General features: G+C 36.8%; 1 protein-coding gene across 4 annotated transcripts in view; it reads left to right on the plus strand.

The window, feature by feature from the left end:
* Positions 1 to 20,511, plus strand: part of SEPTIN10 (septin 10) — a 78,161-nt gene extending 57,650 nt beyond the window's left edge. For 2 of the 4 annotated variants that reach the window (XM_032351622.1, XM_032351624.1), the window contains 6 exons: positions 739 to 835; positions 2,032 to 2,200; positions 10,357 to 10,489; positions 16,924 to 17,111; positions 17,624 to 17,781; positions 18,897 to 18,975. In XM_032351622.1, coding sequence (XP_032207513.1) covers positions 739 to 835; positions 2,032 to 2,200; positions 10,357 to 10,489; positions 16,924 to 17,111; positions 17,624 to 17,741 — 705 coding nt within the window. In that variant the 3' untranslated portion in view covers positions 17,742 to 17,781; positions 18,897 to 18,975. Of the gene's footprint in view, positions 1 to 738; positions 836 to 2,031; positions 2,201 to 10,356; positions 10,490 to 16,923; positions 17,112 to 17,623; positions 17,782 to 18,896 lie in introns of all 4 variants that reach the window. The other 2 variants (XM_032351625.1, XM_032351623.1) reach the window with 2 other exon arrangements.
* Positions 20,512 to 23,006: the final 2,495 nt, after the last annotated feature.

The following is a 23,006-nucleotide window of genomic DNA, read 5'->3' on the forward strand; positions in this document are numbered from 1 at the left end:
ATCTCTGGTTTGGGTTATATCGTCCTGCTCACAGTGATTCCTCATTCCTCTAAGTTTATGTAACATTTTAGTACCTTTTGTACTAGTTTGGGGCTTAACTACCATTTTGTATTAGTACCATGCATCTGTGCACACATTAAACATAGATATATATTTTAGTTATTCATTTGGTATGTGTAAGTGTGTGTACATGTGTAATTTCCTCAACATTATCTTTGTCTTTTAGGGCAAAGATAATATTGAGGGAAATGATACCTATACTAGAATCTTTTTTTATACCTTGCATGTGGGGGATGCTCAATGATTAATTTTCTTTATGGGGCCTGAAATTTACTCGTATAGAACAGTTGTCACATATTCACAGCCAAGTTTTAAAATTGGAGGTATAGGGATGCCTGGGTGGCTCAGTTGACTAGGTAAGCATCTGCCTTCTGCTCAGGTCATGATCCCAGGGTCCTGGGGATTGAGTCCCCCGCATCAAGCTTCTTGCTCAAGAGGGAACCTGCTTCTTTCTCTGCCTGCAGCATCCCATGCTTGTGCTGTCCCTCTCTCTGACAAATAAGTAAAATCTTAAAAAAATAATTTTAAAATAAAATCAGAGGCATAGCAGATCATTTGATTTTAATAACTTTGTTATTTAGTACATTTTCTCTAATCTGTTACTTTCATAAAACTTTTTTAGTTAGTGATTTATCATAATAGTGTGAGATATGATTTGGTATCATGGTTCCTTTCCAGGGACATTTGCCATTTGCTGTTGTAGGAAGTATGGATGAGGTAAAAGTTGGAAATAAGATGGTCAAAGCTCGCCAGTACCCGTGGGGTGTTGTACAAGGTAAATGAGATGAATGATGACTGGGAATACGCATGTCACCTAACAGTCTGAAAGTTGCATTCAGTGCATTCTCTAAGGTGATGCTTATTTTGGGTTATGATTTGCTTATCAGAACAGTGGCATGTATTTTGTTTTGGCCAAGTATGTGGAGGCTGGGCTTTCCCATTTTCTTTATTATATCACACACATTTTGTGCCTGGTGTGCCAAGACATTCAGAAAGTGGGAAGCACTAGACAGAGCAGAATTTGAATATAAATACTGGTGTTTAAACATGATACATAACTAATTACTAAAACATAATTCTAGGCACAATAAACCACCTCGTACATTTATGTATTTCCAATTATCAAAGTATTGCCAACTATTTCCAAAACTAAGTCACCCAATTAAAAAATTTTAGGATTTATCTAGCCTTGTAATGAATAAGTAATTATTACTATCTGGTTCATTCATTTACTTGTAGTGCTATTAGTGGGAAATGGATTACCCCTGTTAGTACTGGTTTCCTAATACTGCTGATATTTTAATTGACAGATTTGTAATTAAAAGATATTGACAAAACTTAACATTTTTAATGTATAAAAATATAAAAGTAGTAATTGTACTTAAAACTATTGGTTATATAATTAGTTACATAATTATTTGTAGTCTTCCAGTCACCATAACCCTAGAAGAAGGACCATGTAAGGAGAACTAAGTATATTTATTCACTAATTTTGAATAGTGTCAAACACAACATCATAAATATGGCATTGTATATAAAGAGTTTGATAATTATAGCATGTACAGATGGTATCTTGAGTATGTAGAATTACTACTTTGAAGTTTTAATAAAATAATGTTACAGGGTCTTTTTAAGCACTTTGTAAAATCTCCTAAGGATGGTTTGTAAAATGCTAACAAAATATTAGTGAAATAATTGGAACATATTAGTGACATAATATAATGTATTTCTTTCCTGTTTATCCATTGCCTACTAAATTTAAAGTAGTTTCCCAATCTGTTACATTGCTTATAATTCAGTGTGTGTAATGCAAGAGTTTCTTCCTTGGTTACTTACATAAAACAATCATAGGTGTTAGGCTGATCATTTCACTGTTATTTCAGATGTGTTTTTATAGATTCTTTCATTCAACAAGCACTGTGTGCCAGGAATTAAAAATTGGTGTTGCTGTTTTCTTGTTTTTCTGGCTAGTGGAAAATGAAAACCACTGTGATTTTGTAAAGCTCCGGGAAATGCTCATTTGTACAAACATGGAAGATCTGCGAGAACAGACCCACACTAGGCATTATGAACTTTACAGGCGTTGCAAACTGGAGGAAATGGGCTTTACAGATGTGGGCCCAGAGAATAAGCCCCTCAGGTAACGGGATTTCTGTGAGAAGCCAATCAAAGAGGAAGTTATAGAGGATTGTACTTTGTTTTATATCCAGGATGTTGGAGAATGTGGTTTTCAGAAACCTGGCAAACCATGAAGTAGAATCATTTGCTTATGATTAATTATTGTGCTTCTCAGATCACTTGAGGCTTTCTTGCCTTTGAAGGGTCTCTAATACTTCATCTGATTCTAAGAGTTTAAGAAAGAACATAATGGCAGAAGCCCATTATCTCAGTACATGCTGAAATGAATAACTAAAGGAAAGAATTCTCATTTGGTTTTATATTTGTATTTTTCTGAGAAAGATAAAAGTATATTTATCTGTTCTTCTAAAAGAAAGTTGGAATGTGAATCATATTAAACCAAAAAACCCGTTGTTTTTAGCTTGATGAAAGTTTGGAATGACTTAAATTTAGGAAAATGTCTTCTAAAGGAAGAATGAAAGTGCTTGTAGGAAGTCAGGGATTAAACTGTTTCTTAAAATATTCCAGGGTAGTTATAAGAATTTTAAAGCCTGATGACCTTCTTGTTCAGTAATTATAGCATTCAGTGTTATAAACTTGCTAGGTAATTTTATGTGGCTTTACATTCCTGACTTGTTTTTATTAAGATACATAAACATGAAACTCTAATCCTTACCTACTACATCAGATTTGATATGATGTAGCATTCCAGAATAGGTTTTTTGCATGGAGGAAAGTAGGAAATCTTCAGGAAAAAACACTCTAAAACTCTGTTATGGAACTAAGGATTTTTTTTCCATTTCATTATTTGCATTTTGGTCATTTCCCTGACTCTTAGTATTTGTACTAGAGTAAACACAAAAAGGAGAAGGAGAACATTACTTCAGTGATGCCATTGTATCTGACCTTTGGGAAGATTTAATAGTAGATGAGGTTAAATTTTTCAAGTTTTTAATCTATTATGGTTTTAATTAGTTTTTTTTTTAGCTCTAGTAGTATGATAAATTATGATATCATCATATGATATCATCATGGGAAGTTAGAATATTTTATATGATATCATATAAAATATGATAAATCTAGTAGTATGATAAAAAAGAATTACGTATACTCAACCCCTCTTCACCAATTTCAGGCATGCTGTGCTTTTGATCACTTCTGATAAAACTATTTTCTCTATTGAAGATTTGGCTTCACTAGTGTTTTCTAGAGGAGGCTTCATGTCTCATTCTTTCAAGTCTAAGGGGCAATTCAGAGGTCTCAGTGTACGTTAGTAAGACACAAATACTGAGTGAGAGCAAGTGGGGCAGCCTTTGAAGTACCCTGAGAAGAGGGATTCAGGTTGCCTGGTGGGTCAGTCATCAGGCATCTATGGAAGATTAAGAAATGCAGGTTCAGAACTTCTACGGATAGAGCCTAAGAGTCTGCATTTAAGTTAAATTTTCCATTCACTCATCTAACAGATACTTGCTGTTCGTCTCCCATATGCTTTCACACACTGCTGGTCAGTGGGTAGGTAAGCACCGTGGGCTTAAACAGAAACTGCCTTACAGAATTTCTGGGATGGAGGTGGGAGGAGGACCCTCTGGCCCTTTGTGGAAAATAGAGTCGGGGTGCTCACACAGTAGTCCTGGTGAGACCATAGAGACTTGGTAGTGTAGAGGTGGTCAAAAGCACATTTAGGACATGTAATTTGAAGGTAAAGTTCATAGGACTCATTGATGGTTTGGGTATGGGCTGTAAAAGGACAGAGGAATCAAGGATGACTCTAGTCATTGAGAAATGACCTGAATTTGGCTAAATGGTGGTAATGTTTACTGATAGGAGCAAGACTGGGGAAGGGATAGATTTTAGGGGTTATGATCATTCAGCTCGTGGTTTCAGCTCATGTCATGATCTTATGGATTATGGGATGGAGCTCTGCATTGGGCTCCACACTCCGCAGGGAGTCTGTTTTGAGCATTCTATTCCTCTGCACCTCTGCCCACTCATATATGTACATGTGTTCTCTGTCTCTCTCTAAAATAAATAAAGCTTTTAAAAAATAAATATTCCAGTGAAAAGTTTCAGTACATTATTACATAAATGAATCTGGCATTTAGGGAGAAGTTAAGGCTGAGATAATAATTTGGGAGTCAGCAGTGATTTAATATGAAAAATCATAAAATTTTATTTTATTTTAAAAGACTTTATTTATTTAACAGAGATAGAGCCAGAGAACACAAGCAGGGGTAAGGGCAGAGGGAGAGGGAGAAGCAGGCTCTCCACTGAGCAGGGAGCCTGAGGAGGTGTTCCATCCCAGGCTCCTGGCATCGTGACCTGAGCCACCCAGGTGCCCCCAAATCATAAACATTTTAAAAGTGTCTGCTATTTGCAAAGCTCTGGGCTAAGTTCTGGGGATATAATACTGAGGAAGAGCCTATAGACCTGCTTATCATGGAGTTTACATTCTTATTGGGGAGGCCAAAATCAAATTGCACAATTAATCACAGTTGTGAAATGTCTGCTAAAGGAGAGATGGTATGTAGTGAGGGAGGGTTTCCTGACTTAATTTGAAAATCAGAGAAGATTGTCTTGAGGCAGTTACTGTTTTGAGCTAATAATTTGGGGAAATCAGAGCAAGACATGAAAAGACTGCAAGCAGAGAGAGAATGACATCTTCAGAGCTCTTTAAGAAGGTCAGCGCAGCTAGAGAGCATAAGATTGAGAGAACAGGTAGGCAGTAATCAAACTGTGGATCACTTGGTTGGGATTTGTGCTTTGTTCCAAGGAAAAGGCAAAACAACCATTCAGGGAGTTATCATTACCATATTTACATTTGAAAAATCACTTTTAGCTAGAATGCAAAGAAAGTATTAAAGTGGTATGCAGAGATGCTTAGGAGAGACCAGTGGGAGAGTATTGCTTGGACTGAAGTAAAAGTGGTAAAAATAGAACTGGATGTGTTTGAGACATATCTAGAAGATGAAATTGAAAGAACTTAGTGACTGGATATAATGAGGTAAAGAAGCAGGAAATGCCAGAAGATGCTGCTTTTTAAAAAAAGAAAAAAAAAGGCATCTAGTTTCCTGGTATTATGGTTTCATTGGCTAGGTAGATGGTTGTACTTTTCCTCGAGACAGGTTATCTCTGGAAGGACTGGCTTTTTTGTGGAGCTGCAGTGATGGGCATGATGGAGCATAAGCTTGGTTTGGGACCTGCTGACTTGAGTTTCCTCTGGAACATACAAGTGACAGTGTTCCACTTTGGGTATTTTTCTGGAGCTCAGGGAAGAGGGCTGGGCCAAAGTAATAAACTTAAGAGTCATCAGCATTTAGATGGCTAACTGAATGTATGAATAGGGATGAGATTGCCTAGAGAGAGAAGTGTGTCTGAAAAGAAAGGTACCTTGAAAACAGACTTGAGTCACTCTGATATTTGTCAGCTGGAGAAGTAGATAGAAAAGATTGAGAAGTCTTGGGTAGAGGAAGGAGGTAAGCCAGCAGTGTCATGTCTTGGAAGCCAAGTGAAGAAAGTTTCAGGGAGAAGTCAGCTGTGTTGAAGCTGAGGATCAAGTTCTTGCTATAGAAGTACAGCAGTGTAATAAAATCCAGTTGCTTCCTTTACAGCTCTTTGAACATAATGAAGACCACTCCTCTAAAACAAAAAGGGCAATAAGTTCTATGAAAGACTACATCAGCCAAGAATTACAGATTCAAAGGGAAACCTTAGAACAGGTAGAAACCAGTTTCATTCTGTGCTGGGAGTGGAGTGAATGAGCTGAAACCATTTCCAGCCTTTTTTGGTTTCTTCTTGACAATTTACAGCCTAGTCCAATATGCCTGGCTTAGGACATGTACCCTTTTTGTCTTGGCCAGAGTGGGCATGAATCTAATTAATTGTCCCACCAGACTATATCCCCAGGGAGAAGAGGTAGCTCTCCAAAATTAATCAGGCTAACAATACCAAAAGGAGGTATAGGTAGATGGTGGACATTCAGAATCAAAGACTGCTTAGAACATCCATGTTTTTTAAAGCATTTCTTTAGTTTGGGGAACATCTGCTCACTGATCAAATGAAGAATGGAAAATTGGAAAATGGAGATTCTTCAATTTATACTGGGTAACATTGGGTAGGGAACAAGCAAGAAAGGATGGGGAACTAGATCTTATGTAAGGGAGGCCTCTGCCTGCCTGCGTCTTCTGCCCTTCCTAGGCTGCTCTTCTTAAGAGAGAAGACATTTCTTACTGGATTTCTTGAATCAGGCACGGCATAATGTTTCTTCTCTTGGTGTTTTATTTGCGAATAAATTATTTGATAAAGCTTCTGTAGTTCATTATAGCTTGATGTCTTAGGAAGGTTCTACAGTTTCAAGAAGTTATATTCGGTTTTCTGGGCAATATTTTCCATTTAATTTGGGGTATACCTAATAGTAGTCACTCTGATTTGGTTGAAAGTTCATCCCTCAATACTGTATCTATCAATTAAAAAAATAGTTATATAAACTTGTTGGGATGACTTTTAATTCTCTTTACTACCCAATCTTCTTTATTGCCAGAACCTTCAGCTTGTTTTCCATTTCCATTTTATTGTGAACAATTAGGCTGAGTCATAGTTATTGTCCTAATCTCTCAACACTACTCATGTGCTTATCATGAGGTCCCAGTAAATGGCATTATACTCTCCTCTAATCTTAATTAGCTGATCTTTAATTATTAAAGCTAGATCAGAAGTGGTTAATAACCTTCTTAAATCCCTAAGTTATTTTAGATTAACATAACCATTTTCATTCCCACAGTTAATCATCTTTAACATTTAAGTACAAAATCACTGCCATTTGAAGTGTTGAGGGACCTGTAGTTTTGAAAGGAAGAATCTTGTAGTATTTTAGAGTTAAGTGTTTGACTTAATTTTTTTGTGTTGTAAAATTTGTGTCTTTGGAACTCTCAATTTAGTCTAGAGCCGAAATGGAAAAAGCTTAGCAGGCTTTTTAGAACAGGATATAAAACACAAGTCCTAAGTGAAGGGACTGTAGTGATTTTCTTGATGAATATGAGCATTTGAGAATTTTTTTTTCTTCCTCTTTGATTTTAAACTTTGCTTTAAACAGTGATATTTACATGTATAGTAATGTTTCATTGAATATTAAGCTAATCTCATACTAAAAACAAGAATTTTTACTAAAATAGCAAGAAAACTTTTTCATTTTTGTTTAATGAATAAATCCATAATAATAAACAGTAGCTGCATTAGTTTTATAATACTATGTAAATTGTTCCCTTACAGATCTTCTAGGAATTCCTTTACCACCTTTTGAAAGATAGTGCAGGTTTCTTTACTTAGAATTGATTTTACTTAAAATTTACTTCTGGTTGTCAAAGCTGAAAAACCTTGAGACGTGACAGAAAATATGCAGGAGGAGTAACAATGATTTTTTAATCTTTTTTTTTTATTTATTGTATTTTATTTTATTTATTTATTTTTTTAAGATTTTATTTATTTATTTGACAGACAGAGATCACAAGTAGGCAGAGAGAGGGGAGGAAGCAGGTTCCCTGCCCAGCAGAGAGCCCGATGTGGAGCTTGATCCCAGAAACCTGGGATCATGACCTGAGCTGAAGGCAGAGGCTTTAACCCACTGAGCCACCCAGGCGCCCCTTTTTTTCTTTTTTAAAGATTTTTTTTGCTTATTTGACAGACAGAAATCACAAGTAGGCAGAGAGGCAGGCAGAGAGAGAGTGGGGGAAGCAGGCTCCCTGATGAGCAGAGAGCCAGATGCAGGGCTCAATCCCAGGACCTCTGGGATCATGACCTGAGTTGAAGACAGACGCTTTAACCCACTGAGCCATGCAGGTGCCCCTTTAATCTTTTGATAAAACAAAAAATCTGACCTGGTTCAAATTCTAGCTTTTTACTTAAAACTATGTTGCTTTGATTACTTTACTTCTCTGAGCTTTAGTTTTCTTATCTGTAAAAGAGTATTAGTGCTAGTTCTGCTTGGGTGCTATGGGAATTAGGTAGATAAAGGATTCCAGGAAAGTATCTTGTTGGGAGCAGCTATTCAATAAATATTAGGTCTTTTCTCTTTGCCAGGTAGATTTATTTTCCTTTTAAGCAACTCAAGTGTTTATATACACAGATAATGAGAACTTTCTTAAACATACATTTGGTACGAATTCAAAACATTATTTAAGTCATTTGTCATTAGAGACTATCAGTCCAATGTAGGATCAGTGAATTGTAGTGAGGTTTCTGAAAACAATGAAAGTAGCCTGATATAGAGGCTTCTTTAAAATAAAAACAAAACAAACATAGAAAAATAAAAAGCCTGGTAAATGTTTCCTTAAGATCTGGGGCATTAATGTGGTTATCTAGGGCAGTTTGTACATTTTGCTTTTAAAGATACTGTCTAGGATATTTGCCTCTTCAAAACACTTGCTACTCATACCCTGCACAGTCGGCCATAACAGCTGTTGCGTAACGTTTCTTATTCTAATTCTCCTTTTACTTCTAGAATTCTATACTTAGAAGATTTATTTTTCCAGTTAGTGGAACAGTGACTAGGTTGGTATGTCTGGAACCTTAGGAGGATTAGATTTGTTTGGTAAGAGATGAATCTGGAAGGATAGAATTAGGCCAGATTGTGAAGTTCCTTAAATGCTATTTAAAGGAGGTGGTACCTTATTTAAGGCTGTAAAATTCCTTAATTCATCATACTTATTTCTATTTAGATATAAAGTACTTATGTAAGCAGTAGAAATTTCTTACTGTAAAACAGCTGGAAGGCACATTTGTGTTCCCTGTTAAATCTTTGGGATAGTCTCATAGTGTGTTAAAATGGAAGGGCTTGGTGTCTGACATATATAAGAAGTCTGTGATACCTCTGAATGCTGTAAGTAAGAAAGGGCAGCTGGGCATAGTGTTCCAGGACAATCCTTGCTCTGCTTGGTTAAATCGAGCTCTACTTCCTGGCAATTTCTGTCATTAAATGAACATTTACAAAGACCTTGATGTGTCTAGAGAGCTTTGCTGGGTAGTCAGTTTACAGAGATAATGATCTATTAGAAGAGAGAGACAGGATATAAATGCCAAAGAAGAGTACGAAGTGCCATGAGAGTGCTTAGAAGGCATAGCTAGTTCCAACAGGGGGTAGGAGAGAAGGCTTTTTTTTTTTTTTAAGATGTTATTTTTTTATTTGTCAGAGAGGGAGAGCAAACATAACCAGGGGGAGTTGCAGAGGGAGAAGGGAGCTTTATGTGGGGCTCCATTCCAGGACTATGGGATCATGACCTGAGCCAAAAGCAGATGCTTAACCATCTGAACCACCCAGAAGGAAGTTGCATTTGAAATTGGACTTGAGGAGTAAAGGATTAGCTGGGTAGAATGGGGGTTGGCAGGTGGGCATTAGTGTTGAAAGCACAGGAATTACACAAGCTAAAGCATGAAATCTGTGATATTAGGAAGAATGACTAGGTTGGTATGGCTGGCACCTTAGGAGGATTGGATTTGTTTGGTAAGAGACGAATCTGGAAAGGTAGAATTAGACCAGATTCAAAAGTGTAAGTGCTGTTCAAAAGAGGTGGTACCATATTCTGTAGATAACTAATGCTGTGGAAAAAAAGATAAGAGGTCTGTGCGGTTTTTCTGGAAAATCTAGGAGTGGCAAGAAGTAAGAAAATGAAAGAAAGGGGAACTAAAAGCCCAGAGGTCAGTTAGGATATTAATTTATAATAGTGAAAGCAAAAAAATCACCAAGTTTGAGTTGGGCTGTAACAATATCTGTAGAAATCAGAAGATGGGATTAAAATGATGTCAAGGTCACAGACTGAACTCTCAGACCTTGGTGATCAGATACAGAGATAAGGTAAGGGAAGAGTCAAGGATGACTTCAAGACTTCAGGGTTTCCAAAGACAGTGATGCTAATTAAGACTGAAAGAGGAATTCATTTGGGGTAATATGAGAATACTTCTTGAGAAGGACTTGATAAATCAGAGATTTCAGAAACCTGGTATTCTGTAGCTGTGGCATCTGTGGCTTTTTATGTTTCATGCTGTAGGAAATGTCATGTTTCAGGTTACTCTGTATAAGAGGGTATTGGTAATTGTTATTATAGTATAAGGCTTAACCAGAGAAGTGTGAGTGTTTGGAAGTTTCCTACATCATTTTTTAACATGAGAGTACCACAAATAACTTTTTAGTCTTCAAGAAACCTATGAAGCTAAAAGACACGAATTTTATGGAGAACGTCAGAGGAAGGAAGAAGAAATGAAGCAGATGTTTGTGCAGCGAGTAAAGGAGAAAGAAGCCATACTGAAAGAAGCTGAAAGAGAGGCAAGTATGCTGGTTTGATGTGATCTACATTTGTTTTTTAAGTATCCTACTGGGGAGATTTAGCTCAAGAATTTAGCTGAGATGCTTTTGGAGATTACTTGTTGTTCATTAAAAAGTAGTTATTGTAACACATAGTCTTTGAGTACAGACTTCAATTTTGGCCTTTTTGCGTAAATAGTCTTCCATAAGAAGTGGTTCACCAAGGACTTTTACATTGGCCTAGGTTACTAATAAGGGTTTTAAATGCTTTAAGTTTGAACCAGAAATGTTTTAGCTGTGGCTTGATAAAGCCTTTCTTGGGAGTTATTGAGAGTTGTTGGAGTTGATGCTTGCTATGAAATGGGTAACTATGAAAGCAGTTAAGTAGTTCTTTGAGTTTGAAGTCAGGCTTTCTAGATGAGTCGGGTGGTTGTATGACCTTTGGATAATCTTGGTACACATGTGTGCTTGCATACACATAAACATCACGGTTAATTTCCATAATTCTGTGTGCTTCTAGTTCTTCAAGCAATAATTTTATATTTGGGTTAAACTCTTTTCTGTGGACCTAACCACAGTGTCTACTTTTAAGTGAAATGGCCATATTCAAGATGACGGTCAAAAAGGATAAGCTCAAAAGGGAATTTGCCATCTGTATTTTATATATGTGTGTTTATGCATCTGAGGGGAGGATGTTTTTTCCTGGTCATCTGAAAGCTAGTTGTAGACATCATGACACTTTATCCCAAGACCCTTCAGTTTGCATCTCTGAAGCTCAGGCATGTTTTCCTCCATAACCATTGTACGAGTTTTACACCTAAGAAAATTAATAGGAGTGCCATAATCTCACCTGATCTCTAGTAGGTATTCACACTTCCCTAATTGTTCAGAGATGGCCTTTTGTTGTTGTTTTGTTTTGGGGGTTTTTTGGTGATTTTTTTTACTTTGTGTTTGATCTGGAATTCGGTTATAGGTCTCATGTCACATTTGGGTATTACCTTTGTTTAGTCTCTTATATTGGAGAATAGTCCCCTAGTTTTGAGTTATTTTTATTTATTTATTTATTTATTTAAGATTTTATTTATTCATTTGACAGACAGAGATCACAAGTAGGTAGTGAGGCAGGCTGAGAGAGAGAGAGGAGGAAGCAGGCTCCCCCTTGAACAGAGAGCCCGATGCAGGGCTCAATCCCAGAACCCTGAGATCATGACCCAAACTGATAGCAGAGGCTTTAACCCACTGAGCCACCCAGGAGCCCCGAGTTATTTTTAAATACAAATATTGAGGAAAGAGTTGTGATGAGTAGGAAAAAAGGATGCTGATATTTTTTTCTATTAGTACATTCATCTTTTTTTTTTTTAAGACTATTTATTTATTTGACAGAGAGAGGTAGGGAGGCAGGCAGAGAGAGAGGGGGAAGCAGGCTCCCTGCTGAGCAGAGAGCCCAATGCGGGGCTTGATCCCAGGACCCTGGGACCATGACCCAAGCCAAAGGCAGAGGCTTTAACCCACTGAGCCACCCAGGCGCCCCTGTAGATTCATCCTTAAGATGGTAGTAGAGTAAAACTCTTTTTATTTAAGAGTTTCTCACTCATGTATCATGATTTTTAGTTTCTCCAGTGAGGAGAAAAGATGTATAAGTGGTTTTTATTTGAGTTTTTAATTTTTAAAATCCCACATAAGAATATTTTATTTAAAAGGAAATTAAAAATTCACGGTAGCAAAATTGTTGAAAGGAAAAGAGAAAGACTATTTGTCAGCAGATCCTTTGTAGACTTTTATTTTTATGGTTCAAGTGCTTTTTTGTGAAGTGTAAAAAATGAAGTTAATGTAAACAAACCTAAGGCATCAACAACCAAAGTTCTCACGAGAGTTTTAAACTTTTAATTATATAGCATTAGTGGCAGTAGATTCCAGGCCTCTTTTATTAATATTACAAGGTACTTCATGACCAGTTTTTTAATTCTAAAGTCAGTATCATTAAATACTTAAGAGTCAAGTTCAGAAAAACAGAAGACCTCTGTGCTGTTGCTAACTTCTCACCAATGCCCTTAAGACAATATCACCAGTATGGTACACTGCTTTATCTTTTCTAAACACTACTTCTGAGTATTTGAAAATATATTTGAATTAAATCCTTAATGTTGTGAAAGTTGTGAACCATGAGTGAGTCTTGTATATGGTATAGATTGTTGCAATAAAAAATTGTGAACTCCTGATGTGAATAGTAGTTACACCTACCTCCTCCTCCCCTTTTATTTATTTTTTAAAAATATTTTATTTTTAATGATTTTTTTTAATTCATTTGAGAGAGAGAGAGCACAAGGAGGGGGAGAGACAGAGAGAGAGAGAAGCAGAGAAAGAGAAGTAGACTACCCCATGAGCTGGGAGCCCGATGCAGGGCTCAATCCCAGGACCTGGTGATCATGACCTGAGCCAAAGGCAGATGCTTAACCATCTGAGCAGCCCAGGCGCCCCCTTCCTCACCTCCCCCTCCCTTTTTTTGGTTATGATTTTATTTATTTATTTGACATACAGAGATCACAAGTAGGCAGAGAGGCAGGCAGAGAGAGGAAGAAGCAGGCTCTTCGAGGAGCAGAGAGCCTGATTCAGAGCTCGATCTCAGGACCTGAGCCGAAGGCAGAGGCTTTAACCCACTGAGCCAGGCCCCCTTTCCCCACCTCCCTTTTTAAAACATTTTTCTCTTTATAGGATTTCTGCAATTTTTAGTCAAACTTATGAATGAAATATGAAGTACCCTATAACCTTTCAAGATTTAACTATGCATATAGAGTATGCAGCCTCCATTTAAGTAATCAGAGATTCTTTATTAATTTATATAAATCCACTCCTGTATCCTCTTTTCCTGGTTTTACTTAGCTGCTCTCCCGCATTTATAGGAAATGCACACATACTCAGTTGTGACTCTCTTATTTATACCACTGATTTGAATGACAACCAGATATACCCCACCCTTTAAACACACACACACATATACACACACACACACTTAACGTAGCTTTTTGCAAAAGCAGGAACTATATAAATAAGTAGATACTAAGGAACAGATGCTTCTCTGAAATGCCATCCTTAAGAAGGCAATAAAAGAATCTTAGGGTAGGAGAGTCTTACTGAATCTGTTTCAGTTCTTTTCTCTGTCCATTTAAATACATCTCCTGTCAGGCTGTACTGGTGTACAGCATGACTTCTTCCAGATTTGGAACGGTTAATTTTTATTAGGATGGAGTTCAGCTCTTCAGTTTCTATCTTCAACCTCTGATTTTTAGCAAAACATTTCTTCAGTGGGCCATCTTTTCTAGAAACCAGGTTCTACATTTTTTAAAAAGATTTTTTTTTATTTATTTGAGAGAGAGGGAGTGCCCATGTGCATATGGGCAGGGTAGGGGCAGAGGGAGACGCAGACTCCCCACTGATCGCCTCACCTGAGGTGAGGTCTGATCAGAGGATCCCAGGATTGTGACCTGAGCTGAAGTAGGATGCTTAACTGCCTGAGCCACCCAGGTGCTCCAAGTTCTACTTTTTTATATGAATGCTTCCCAGAACTGAAAAATACTTAATATAACTAGATTAGATAATTTTTTTTTGTTTCTTTTAGATTAGAAAATTTTAAAAGTTGCCTTCTTTGATCTATATTCTAGATGTTGTATTTGTGTTCTTGGCAGGCAAGGCACACAGCTGATTGAGGTGGAATCTGCTCAAGTCCCTAGGGAAATTTCACCTTGTAAAGTTAAAACCTTTTATGGACTCACTTTAATAACTGCATTGAGTGTACTTAGCATAAATTTATTTTTTTTACTTCATTAGACACAGGCTATTTTTCACATTATGGTGTAAATTCTACTACAGTGAGTATTTTTATGAAAAAACCCATTCAGTTCAGGATTTTTTTTTTTTAAGATTTTATTTGTTTATTTGACAGACAGAGATCACAAGCAGGCAGAGAGGGAAGCAGAGAGAGAGGGAGAAGCAGGCTCCCTGCCAAGCAGAGAGCCCGATGTGGGCCTCGATTCCAGGACCCTGGGATCATGACCCGAACTGAAGGCAGAGGCTTTAACCCACTAAGCCACCCAGGCACCCCAAATTTAGGATTTCTTGATTTACTTTAGATTTCAAGAAGGTTAATGGCTGTATAAAAATGTAATAGATTTTTAAGGATCTTGATTTAAATTGATAATTGACACTTTTCAGATAGGTTTACCAATGTAACTTTTTACCGTTTCACTATACTTGGTAACTTTATTTGGAAAATAAGGTGTTTTTTTGATAACTTGATTTTGTGATTTGTGTCCCTTTCATTGAACATGGATTTTAGAAAGTTTATTTGCAGAGGGGGGAAAATACAGAGCAAGAAAATAAAAACTCTAAGAAAAGGTCAAATGTTTTAAAAGCAGGTTTTGGGATTTTTATTTATTTTTCTGTTCATGCATTTTTTGGATGGGAACGCATTTATAATTATAGTTACTGGGGCGCCTGGGTGGCTCAGTCAGTTAGGCGGTCTACCTTCAGCTCAGGTCATGATCCCAGGGTCCTGGGATCAATCTTCTCCACCTTTCTTTGCTACTCCCCTTGCTTGTGCTCTCTCACTCTCTCTGTCACATAAGTAAAATCTTTAAAAAAATAAAAAAGCTATTAAGGCAGTTTCTTTCATTTTTTTATTAACATATAATGTATCATTTGCCCCAGGGGTACAGGTCTGTGAGTCATCAGGCTTACACACTTCACAATACTCACCATGGCACATACCCTCCCCAGTGTCCATAACCCAGCCACCCTCTCTCTATCCCACTACCTCCCAGCAACCCTAAGTTTGTTCTGTGAGATTAAGAGTCTTTTATGGTTTGTCTCCCTCCTGATCCCATCTTGTTTCATTTTTTTCCTTCCCTACCCTCCACAACCCCCTGCCCTGCCTCTCAAATTCCTCATATCAGAGAGATCATATATTTGTCTTTCTTCAATTAACTTATTTCGCTCAGCATAATACCCTCTAGTTCCATCCACGTCATTGCAAATGGCAAGATTTCATTTCTTTTGATGGCTGCATAGTATTCCATTGTGTATTTATACCACAAAACCATTTGTATATAAAGATATCCAAAACCATCTTTATCCATTCATCTAGGTTCTTTCCATAGTTTGGCTATTGTGGACATTGCTGCTATAAACATTAGGGTGTACATGCCCTTTCGGATCACTGCATTTGTATCTTTAGGGTAAATACCCAGTATTGTGCATGCTGGACCGTAGGGTAGCTCTATTTTCAACTTTTTGAGGAACCTGCATGCTGTTTTCCAGAGTGGCTGCACCAGCTTGCATTCCCGCCAACAGTGTAGGAGGGCTCCCCTTTCTCCTCATCCTTGCCAACATCTGCATTTCCTGACTTGTTAATTTTAGCCATTCTGACTGGTGTGAGGTGGTATCTCATTGTGGTTTTGTTTTTCCCTGATGCCAAGTGATACGGAGCACTTATTCGTGTGTCTGTTCGTGTCTTCTTTTTTTGTCTTTTAATATTACAATTTTATTATTTTTATCAGCATTCCAAGATTCATTGTTTATGCACCCCATCCAGTGCTCCATGCAATATGTGCCCTCCTTAATACCCACCACCAGGCTCACCCAACCCCACACCTCTCCCCCCTCCAAAACCCTCAGTTTCTCAGAGTCCACCTTCTCTCATGGTTCATCCCTCCTGTGATTTACCCCCCTTCACTTTTCCTTTCCGTCTCCTACTGTCCTGCATGCTGTTTCTTTATGTTCCACAAGTAAATGAAACCATATGATATTTGACTCTCTCTGCTTGGCTTATTATGCTCAGCATAATCTCCTCCAGTTTTATCCATGTTGATACAAAAGTTGGTTATTCATCCTTTTTGATGGAGACATAATACTCCATTCTATATATGGACCATATTTCTTTATCTATTCATCTGTTGAAGGGCATCTTGGCTCTTTCCACAGTTTGGCAACTGTGGCCATTGCTGCTATGAACTTTGGGGTACAGATGGCTCTTCTTTTCACTACATCTGTATATTTGGGGTAAATACCCAGTAGTGCAATTTTCTGCCTATTTCTTAATTGGATTATTTGTTCTTTGGGTGTTGAGTTTGGTAAGTTCTTTACAGATTTTTGATACTAGCCCTTATCTGTTATGTCATTTGGGAATATCTTCTCCCATTCTGTCAGTTGACTTTGGTTTTGTTGACTGTTTCCTTTGCTGGGCAAAAGCTTTTGATCTTAATGAAGTCCCAGTAGTTCATTTTTGACCAAGGCAGTCTCATATGTACATTTTTACTTAAAGCATGAACTTTTGAGACATCAGGAAAATTTGTAGATTACTGTGTAGGTTAGTGTTAGCAATTGTTGCTTAGCTGGAGAACACTCTTGTGTGCGTGCTGCCACACTGTGTCATTGATGGGAATTGCACCTTTGTTTCACAGCTACAGGCCAAATTTGAGCACCTTAAAAGAGTTCATCAAGAAGAGAGAATGAAGCTTGAAGAGAAAAGAAGATTCTTGGAAGAAGAAATAATAGCTTTCTCAAAAAAGAAAGCTACGTCGGAGATATACCAGAACCAGTCCTACCTGGCATCAGGCAGCAACCTGAAGAAGGACAAGGACCGTAAGAAGTAAGCTATCTCCAAATCCCTCCACTCTGGAGGTCCTCTCCCCCATTACTTTCTGTTTCATTCCCTATTTGATCTTACACTTATTACAGTCCATTTCCTTATTTATTGTCAGCCTCTGGCAACTAAAATATCAGCTCCTTGAGAGCAGAGACCTGTTCCTCTTGTTCACTATTTCCCTAGCATCTAGAAGAGCATCTGGCACATATGAGATGTTCAGTAAATATTTGCCAAAATGAGCATAAGAATGAATGAACAAAATATCAGAATATAAGAAGGCTCAGTTTACCTGAGGGGAAAAATATATGCCCTTATTTCATTGTCTAGGCTGTGTTTCTAGCACACATCTAATAACTGCTGAACTACTGTTATGTTAAATTTCATGTGTAAATAGAAGCTATATAACTTTTGGGGGAATCATAGAAGTAAAATAATACTTGATAAGAAGAATTTAGTTTATCTTTTTTAACAAATTCTACTGATGATGATTTTGTGAGAATTTTTATTTTAATAAGGGAACCAGGCTATCGATTCGAACTCCTGTGCTTTGATGTCAGAGCTTGTGAAACCAATGGTGGACGTAAAGATGCAGAGGAAGGTAGAGAGGGTCCCCGTACAGTGGGGCGGCCATGAGTAGCATTTGGATGATAATCTCAAGGCTTATAGGTTTGGGGTATGTGTTAAAATCAAAGTTACCAAAATTTTAGAAAATAAGTTTTTTTTTCCCTTTTCTATACTTTATGTTCTTTATTTCTCCTACTTAAAGTATCCTTGTCATTTTGCCTGTTTGACTGTTCTTGAAATTCAGCATTGACTGGTTCTTTTGAGACTGCTTCTTGGTGACTCTCTGCCTTAATTTACTCTAGCTACCTCTGTTTTGGCAGCATCCAGCTTTCCTTTTGTTCCTCACAGAGCAATATTTATGGTTTAATTTTGTCATCACATCTTATTTCAAACCCAGCATTTTCAGAATACTGTAATTTAACTTCAAAATAATTAGGAGAGCTTAATGTTGGCCCATGGCAGCTTTCTATTTTTGAACTACGGAAAAGTGAATCCACAGAGTTTTGGTAGGATTAACTGACCTGTGGGTTTTATGGTTTGTGGGGAAAAGAGAAGGAATGAATTCTCACATCTAATCTTGCAATATAAGTTCTACATGGGCATGGATCTTTGTTTTGTTCATTGATGCATCCATCCCCAGAGCCTGTAGTAATAATAATAATAATAAACAGAGCCTGCTGTAGTAGTGGGCATACAGTTACTTGTCAAAAGAAATAATATGACTTTTAATAGCCATAATCATTGAATTTCAAAAGATAAACTATAATTTATTATGGCTTTAAGATATGCTTTGAAATATAAAGCTAAGGGACCTTTTACCTGTTCTTATCCTTTCACCTTAATCTAATCCAGTGTAATTTATAATAATTTATTATTATATTAAGATTGGATTTCCCAAGTTTATTTCATATATGAAAGACAGTTTACATTTGCTTTGTAAAAATTGTTGCCCTGCTCCACTTAAAGACCATTATTAGCATGTGCTCTTGTTTATAAAGTCAGGGCCAAGCCCCTAATTTTTTTGAGCGCTCAAAAGAATTCATATTTAAGAAAATACAGTTTGGTGTTTTTTTATTTTTTCTTTTCCAAAGGTATCCTATAGTATATTAGATGTATGTTTGCTCTTTCTGTAAAAGCTTTGTAAAACTAATGATTCTAGTAATTTTTATTTCCTATATGGTTTTTTTGTTGTACCAATCAAAAGGTTTTTTCTTCTCTTTCCAGCTCCAATTTTATGTAAAACAAAGGTTCCAGATCACAGAAGGTCATCACAAGCAAAAGTTATTAAAATGTTAGAAGTATGCTTTGATTTTCTTGCTGTTTTTATTTGCTGTATCAGTTATTCTATATCTGGCAAATGGCTATAGTTATTGCCATTTATGGAAGACATTCTTAAGTATAAGGTTAATGCATAAACCACAGTGTATGGTATCACTTTTATATTCGCTGTTAGAAGTTTTCAAGTTGCTGGTTTGTGAGGAATCTAAATCATTTCTCCTGTTACCCATTTATTGTCACTTACATGCATTGTACCACAAAGCGTCAGTGCCCCTGAAAACACAGAAGTCATTCATTGTATGGTTATCTGATTGCATTTATATTTCCAAGATGAACTCCTGTTTTTGTACATAATAAAGGTAAATTTTGGGAAATGTGTTTTAAAACATATTACCCACCTGAAGCTCTAACCTCTTGATAGTTTTATAGAACTTCTTAATTTTTGATATCATTATCCAGTTGGTAACATTATCCTAAGATTTGTATCAGATTATGTAACATGGCCTTCCATGCTTCAGTGTGCCTTACTATCATTGATGTTTTGTGATAAAACAAGTTGTGTTTTAAGGTAAAAACATGTAGGTATAAATCCCTTTTCTAGTGATGAGTACCTTTGAACCTGAGGTATTGCCACTCTATTTCATTAGAATGTTTTACATACTTATTGTTTAAAACTCTGTCTTCCAGGGGAAAAATCATAAGGTAGAATCATCTTATTACAAATATTTTTTAAGACCATAATTTTGAGCAACTGAATATTAAAGATATGAAAACTTAGGTAATTCATATATAAGGGGATATTTGGATTCAGTGCCTTTGTAGTATTCTTAGGACAATTTAATGTCTTTTAACTTTTTCTTAACAGTCACTGGTATATAATTTTTCATTTTTTTACTTGAATATCCTAAATAAAATTGACATTTACTCTTGATAAATAAAATATGTATCTACATATTTACTAAAATGTGGTTAAATTACTTTATCTTTTCTTTTTGCAAACTGTCATCTTAAACATTATCAAAATTCTTTCATTTAATCATGTTCTTGAATTATTTTAAGACAGAGGTATATATTACCAGTATTGTTCAGAAATCAAAATGTTTTACTTAGCCAGTGTTGGATTCTGAGCAGTGTATTTTTTCATGAAGTTGTAAAAGTTGCAAATAAAACCTTTCATTTCATTTCATTCACAATTTATCTGGACAAACACCTTAAATTCCAGTTTTACATTCACAAATGTAAATTCCACAAATGTCTCTTAGCCTTTTAAAACTTGAGTAAAGTAAGTTATAAGTGTCACAGAAAAAGCTCTGAACTTTCTTCTCTTGATCAGTAATCCCCAAGTTCTGGAATGTGGGAGCACAAGAGCCCATGAGTCCATGAGGGCAGGTAGCCTATCATACAGAGCCCAACCACTGCCACAGCGCTGAGTGTTAGCAGAGGAGAGTATCATCCCAGAAACTGAATTATGTGATGTGAGTAGTGATTATCTGTAGATTTATTATATCAAACTGTATTAAAGGGCTATCCTCAGCTTTAATAAAGTTACTTTTAAATGCCAGATTGGTTGTTGGCATGCTAAAACAAAGTTATTCAGTTCTGTAGTTGAAGAGATTATGGAAACCTGCCCAAAACTCTGAACTTAGAGGGGTGATCATCTTGTGCTTCTAGTGACTCTGCTGTGAGAAAGACTCACCACATATTCTTCAATCACAATGTGATTTTATGTATTTGGGATTCCAGGTAAGATTTTAGTTTAAAAGAGTTATCCTTCAAAGAACAAAATTTTTAGAACAATTACATTTTTATAGCAATTTGTATAATTACAACTTAAAATTTGTAATGTTTCTCCTTACAAAGCTGATTTATTTTTCACTATTCAGGCACAAGGTTACAAGGTAAGTTATGATCCACTGATACTTAAACTAACAAATTTCCTGGGAACAAAATAAAGCTAGACATGTTTTGTTTAAATGTTTTTTCCATAGAGTATGTGAAATAGTTAACACTCACTACCAGCCATTAATCTATACCCGATTTTTAAAGCACTTTCACATAGACTATGATTTCAGCTTCAGAACAACACAAAGGGAAACAGTTGCGTTATGGGGAGTATAATCTCCTTTTGGAAGATGAATTCCATTTAGGCCTCATTTTCTTATTGGGCTATGAAATGGGGATACACGTGGTTAAGGCTAGTCCTGCCCTCATGGAGCAACCAGAATCAGTCTGCTCTCAGTAACAAGAGATCAGATTTATGCATGGAATACTCTCAGAAGGCCTGAGCCTCCACCCGCAGAGCACAAGAAAACATCCAGGGAAGTGACTGGGCCTTGAAGAATTGGAACTGGTTAAATTATCTTTCCTTTTTGCAGTTTTTCAAAGACACAAATGGAGAATAGCATGTTTTTTATAAAATCTGGGTACTCTAGAAAATCACTGAGTGAAGAGTGTAGGGGAAATGTGGAACATAATAAGGATGAGATTGTAGAATTAGGTAGGGGACAGATCAAGAAAGAGTTTATATATAAACCCAGTCCAGTGGGCAGCAGGAGCCATGGAAAGAGTTGTCCTCACATGGTCAGATACTCCTCCAGGGCTCACAGGAAAGATGTACTGGAGGAGCTGGAACTGGCTCAAGCTGGCTGACTCAGTAGAAAGACTGCAGTCCAGACAAGCACTTCTTATACATTGTGCAATAGAATAAATAAGTAGTGTTTAAAAAAATACAGATGCTGATAGGTATACATTTTAATGGAAATGGTAACCATTTACCATTGGATAAGTCAAAATGAATAATGACTACCAAAAAATGTCTTGTGGAGATGGAGATACAGGGAGAACTAAAATATAAGACTAGAGTGTCATATAAATTGGGGGAGGGTGATAAATTGAGTAATCTAAGGTTCTTGTATTAACTGAGAGTCCCAGTCAACCCATAACATGAGACTTGGAGTGCACATAGACATGGTAAATTACGTGCCTTTCAAGCCAGAAGTAGTCCAATAAATGATGATCCAAAAGCAAACAGAGGAAATAAAACAAGTATGACAACCAGAAAGCATTTAGTTAATATGGTAGATTTAGACCCAAATAAATAAGTAATTACATGGATTACATGCTGTAATTTTTTTTAGATTAGAAAGTCTTTAAAAATCAGCTATAAACATTTGACAAGAGAAGTCTGAAACTTCCTGTCCTCACAGACCAAAGATAGGAAAAGGTGCATCATGCAGACTAGCCAAAAGCTAATGTGTAGCGATATTTTCTATGTATTAAAACTTGAAGGCAAAAGCATTGAGATGGAAATAGACTTTTCAAATATGAGACTATATAACTACTCCAAATTTGTATGTACATAACAGCCTTAGCATATTTAAAGCAAAAATGATGAGAATACATGGAGAAGTATGCAAATCTATACTCGATAGGAGATTTTCACACACCTTTTGTATATGATAGACTAAGTAGACTATTGGTACAGATATGGGAGCCTTGAAGAAAACATTCAACTGCATAGGCCTGGTGGACAGTTACAGAGCAGTATACCCCAAATCACAGAACACACACTGCTTTCAGGCCCACCAGGAGCATTAATGAGAACTGACTAGGACATTTGACTACAAAGTGAGCCTGAGTACCTTCTAAAGGAGTTATATCATGTGGACTGTGTTTCCTGGTCATATTATAATTAAGATAGAAATTAGCAATAAAAAATTCTCGTGTTTGGAAACAAAGAAATGCACTTCTAAGTAACCTGTTGGTCAGAGAATAAATCAAAAAGGAAATTAGAAAAATATTTTGAGGGGCACCTGGGTGGCTCAGTGGGTTAAAGCCTCTGCCTTTGGCCCAGGTCATGATCTCCGGGTTCTGGGATCAAGCCCCGCATCAGGCCCTCTGCTCAGCAGGGAGGCTGCTCCCCTCCTGTCTCTCTGCCTACTTGTGATCTCTCTCAAGTAAATAAATAAAATCTTTAAAAAATGTGTTTTGGGACGCCTGGGTGGCTCAGTTGGCTAAGCAGCTGCCTTCAGCTCAGGTCATGATCCCAGCGTCCTG

Source organism: Mustela erminea, chromosome 7 (genome assembly GCF_009829155.1).
Source record: "Mustela erminea isolate mMusErm1 chromosome 7, mMusErm1.Pri, whole genome shotgun sequence".
Classification (NCBI taxonomy): domain Eukaryota; kingdom Metazoa; phylum Chordata; class Mammalia; order Carnivora; family Mustelidae; genus Mustela; species Mustela erminea.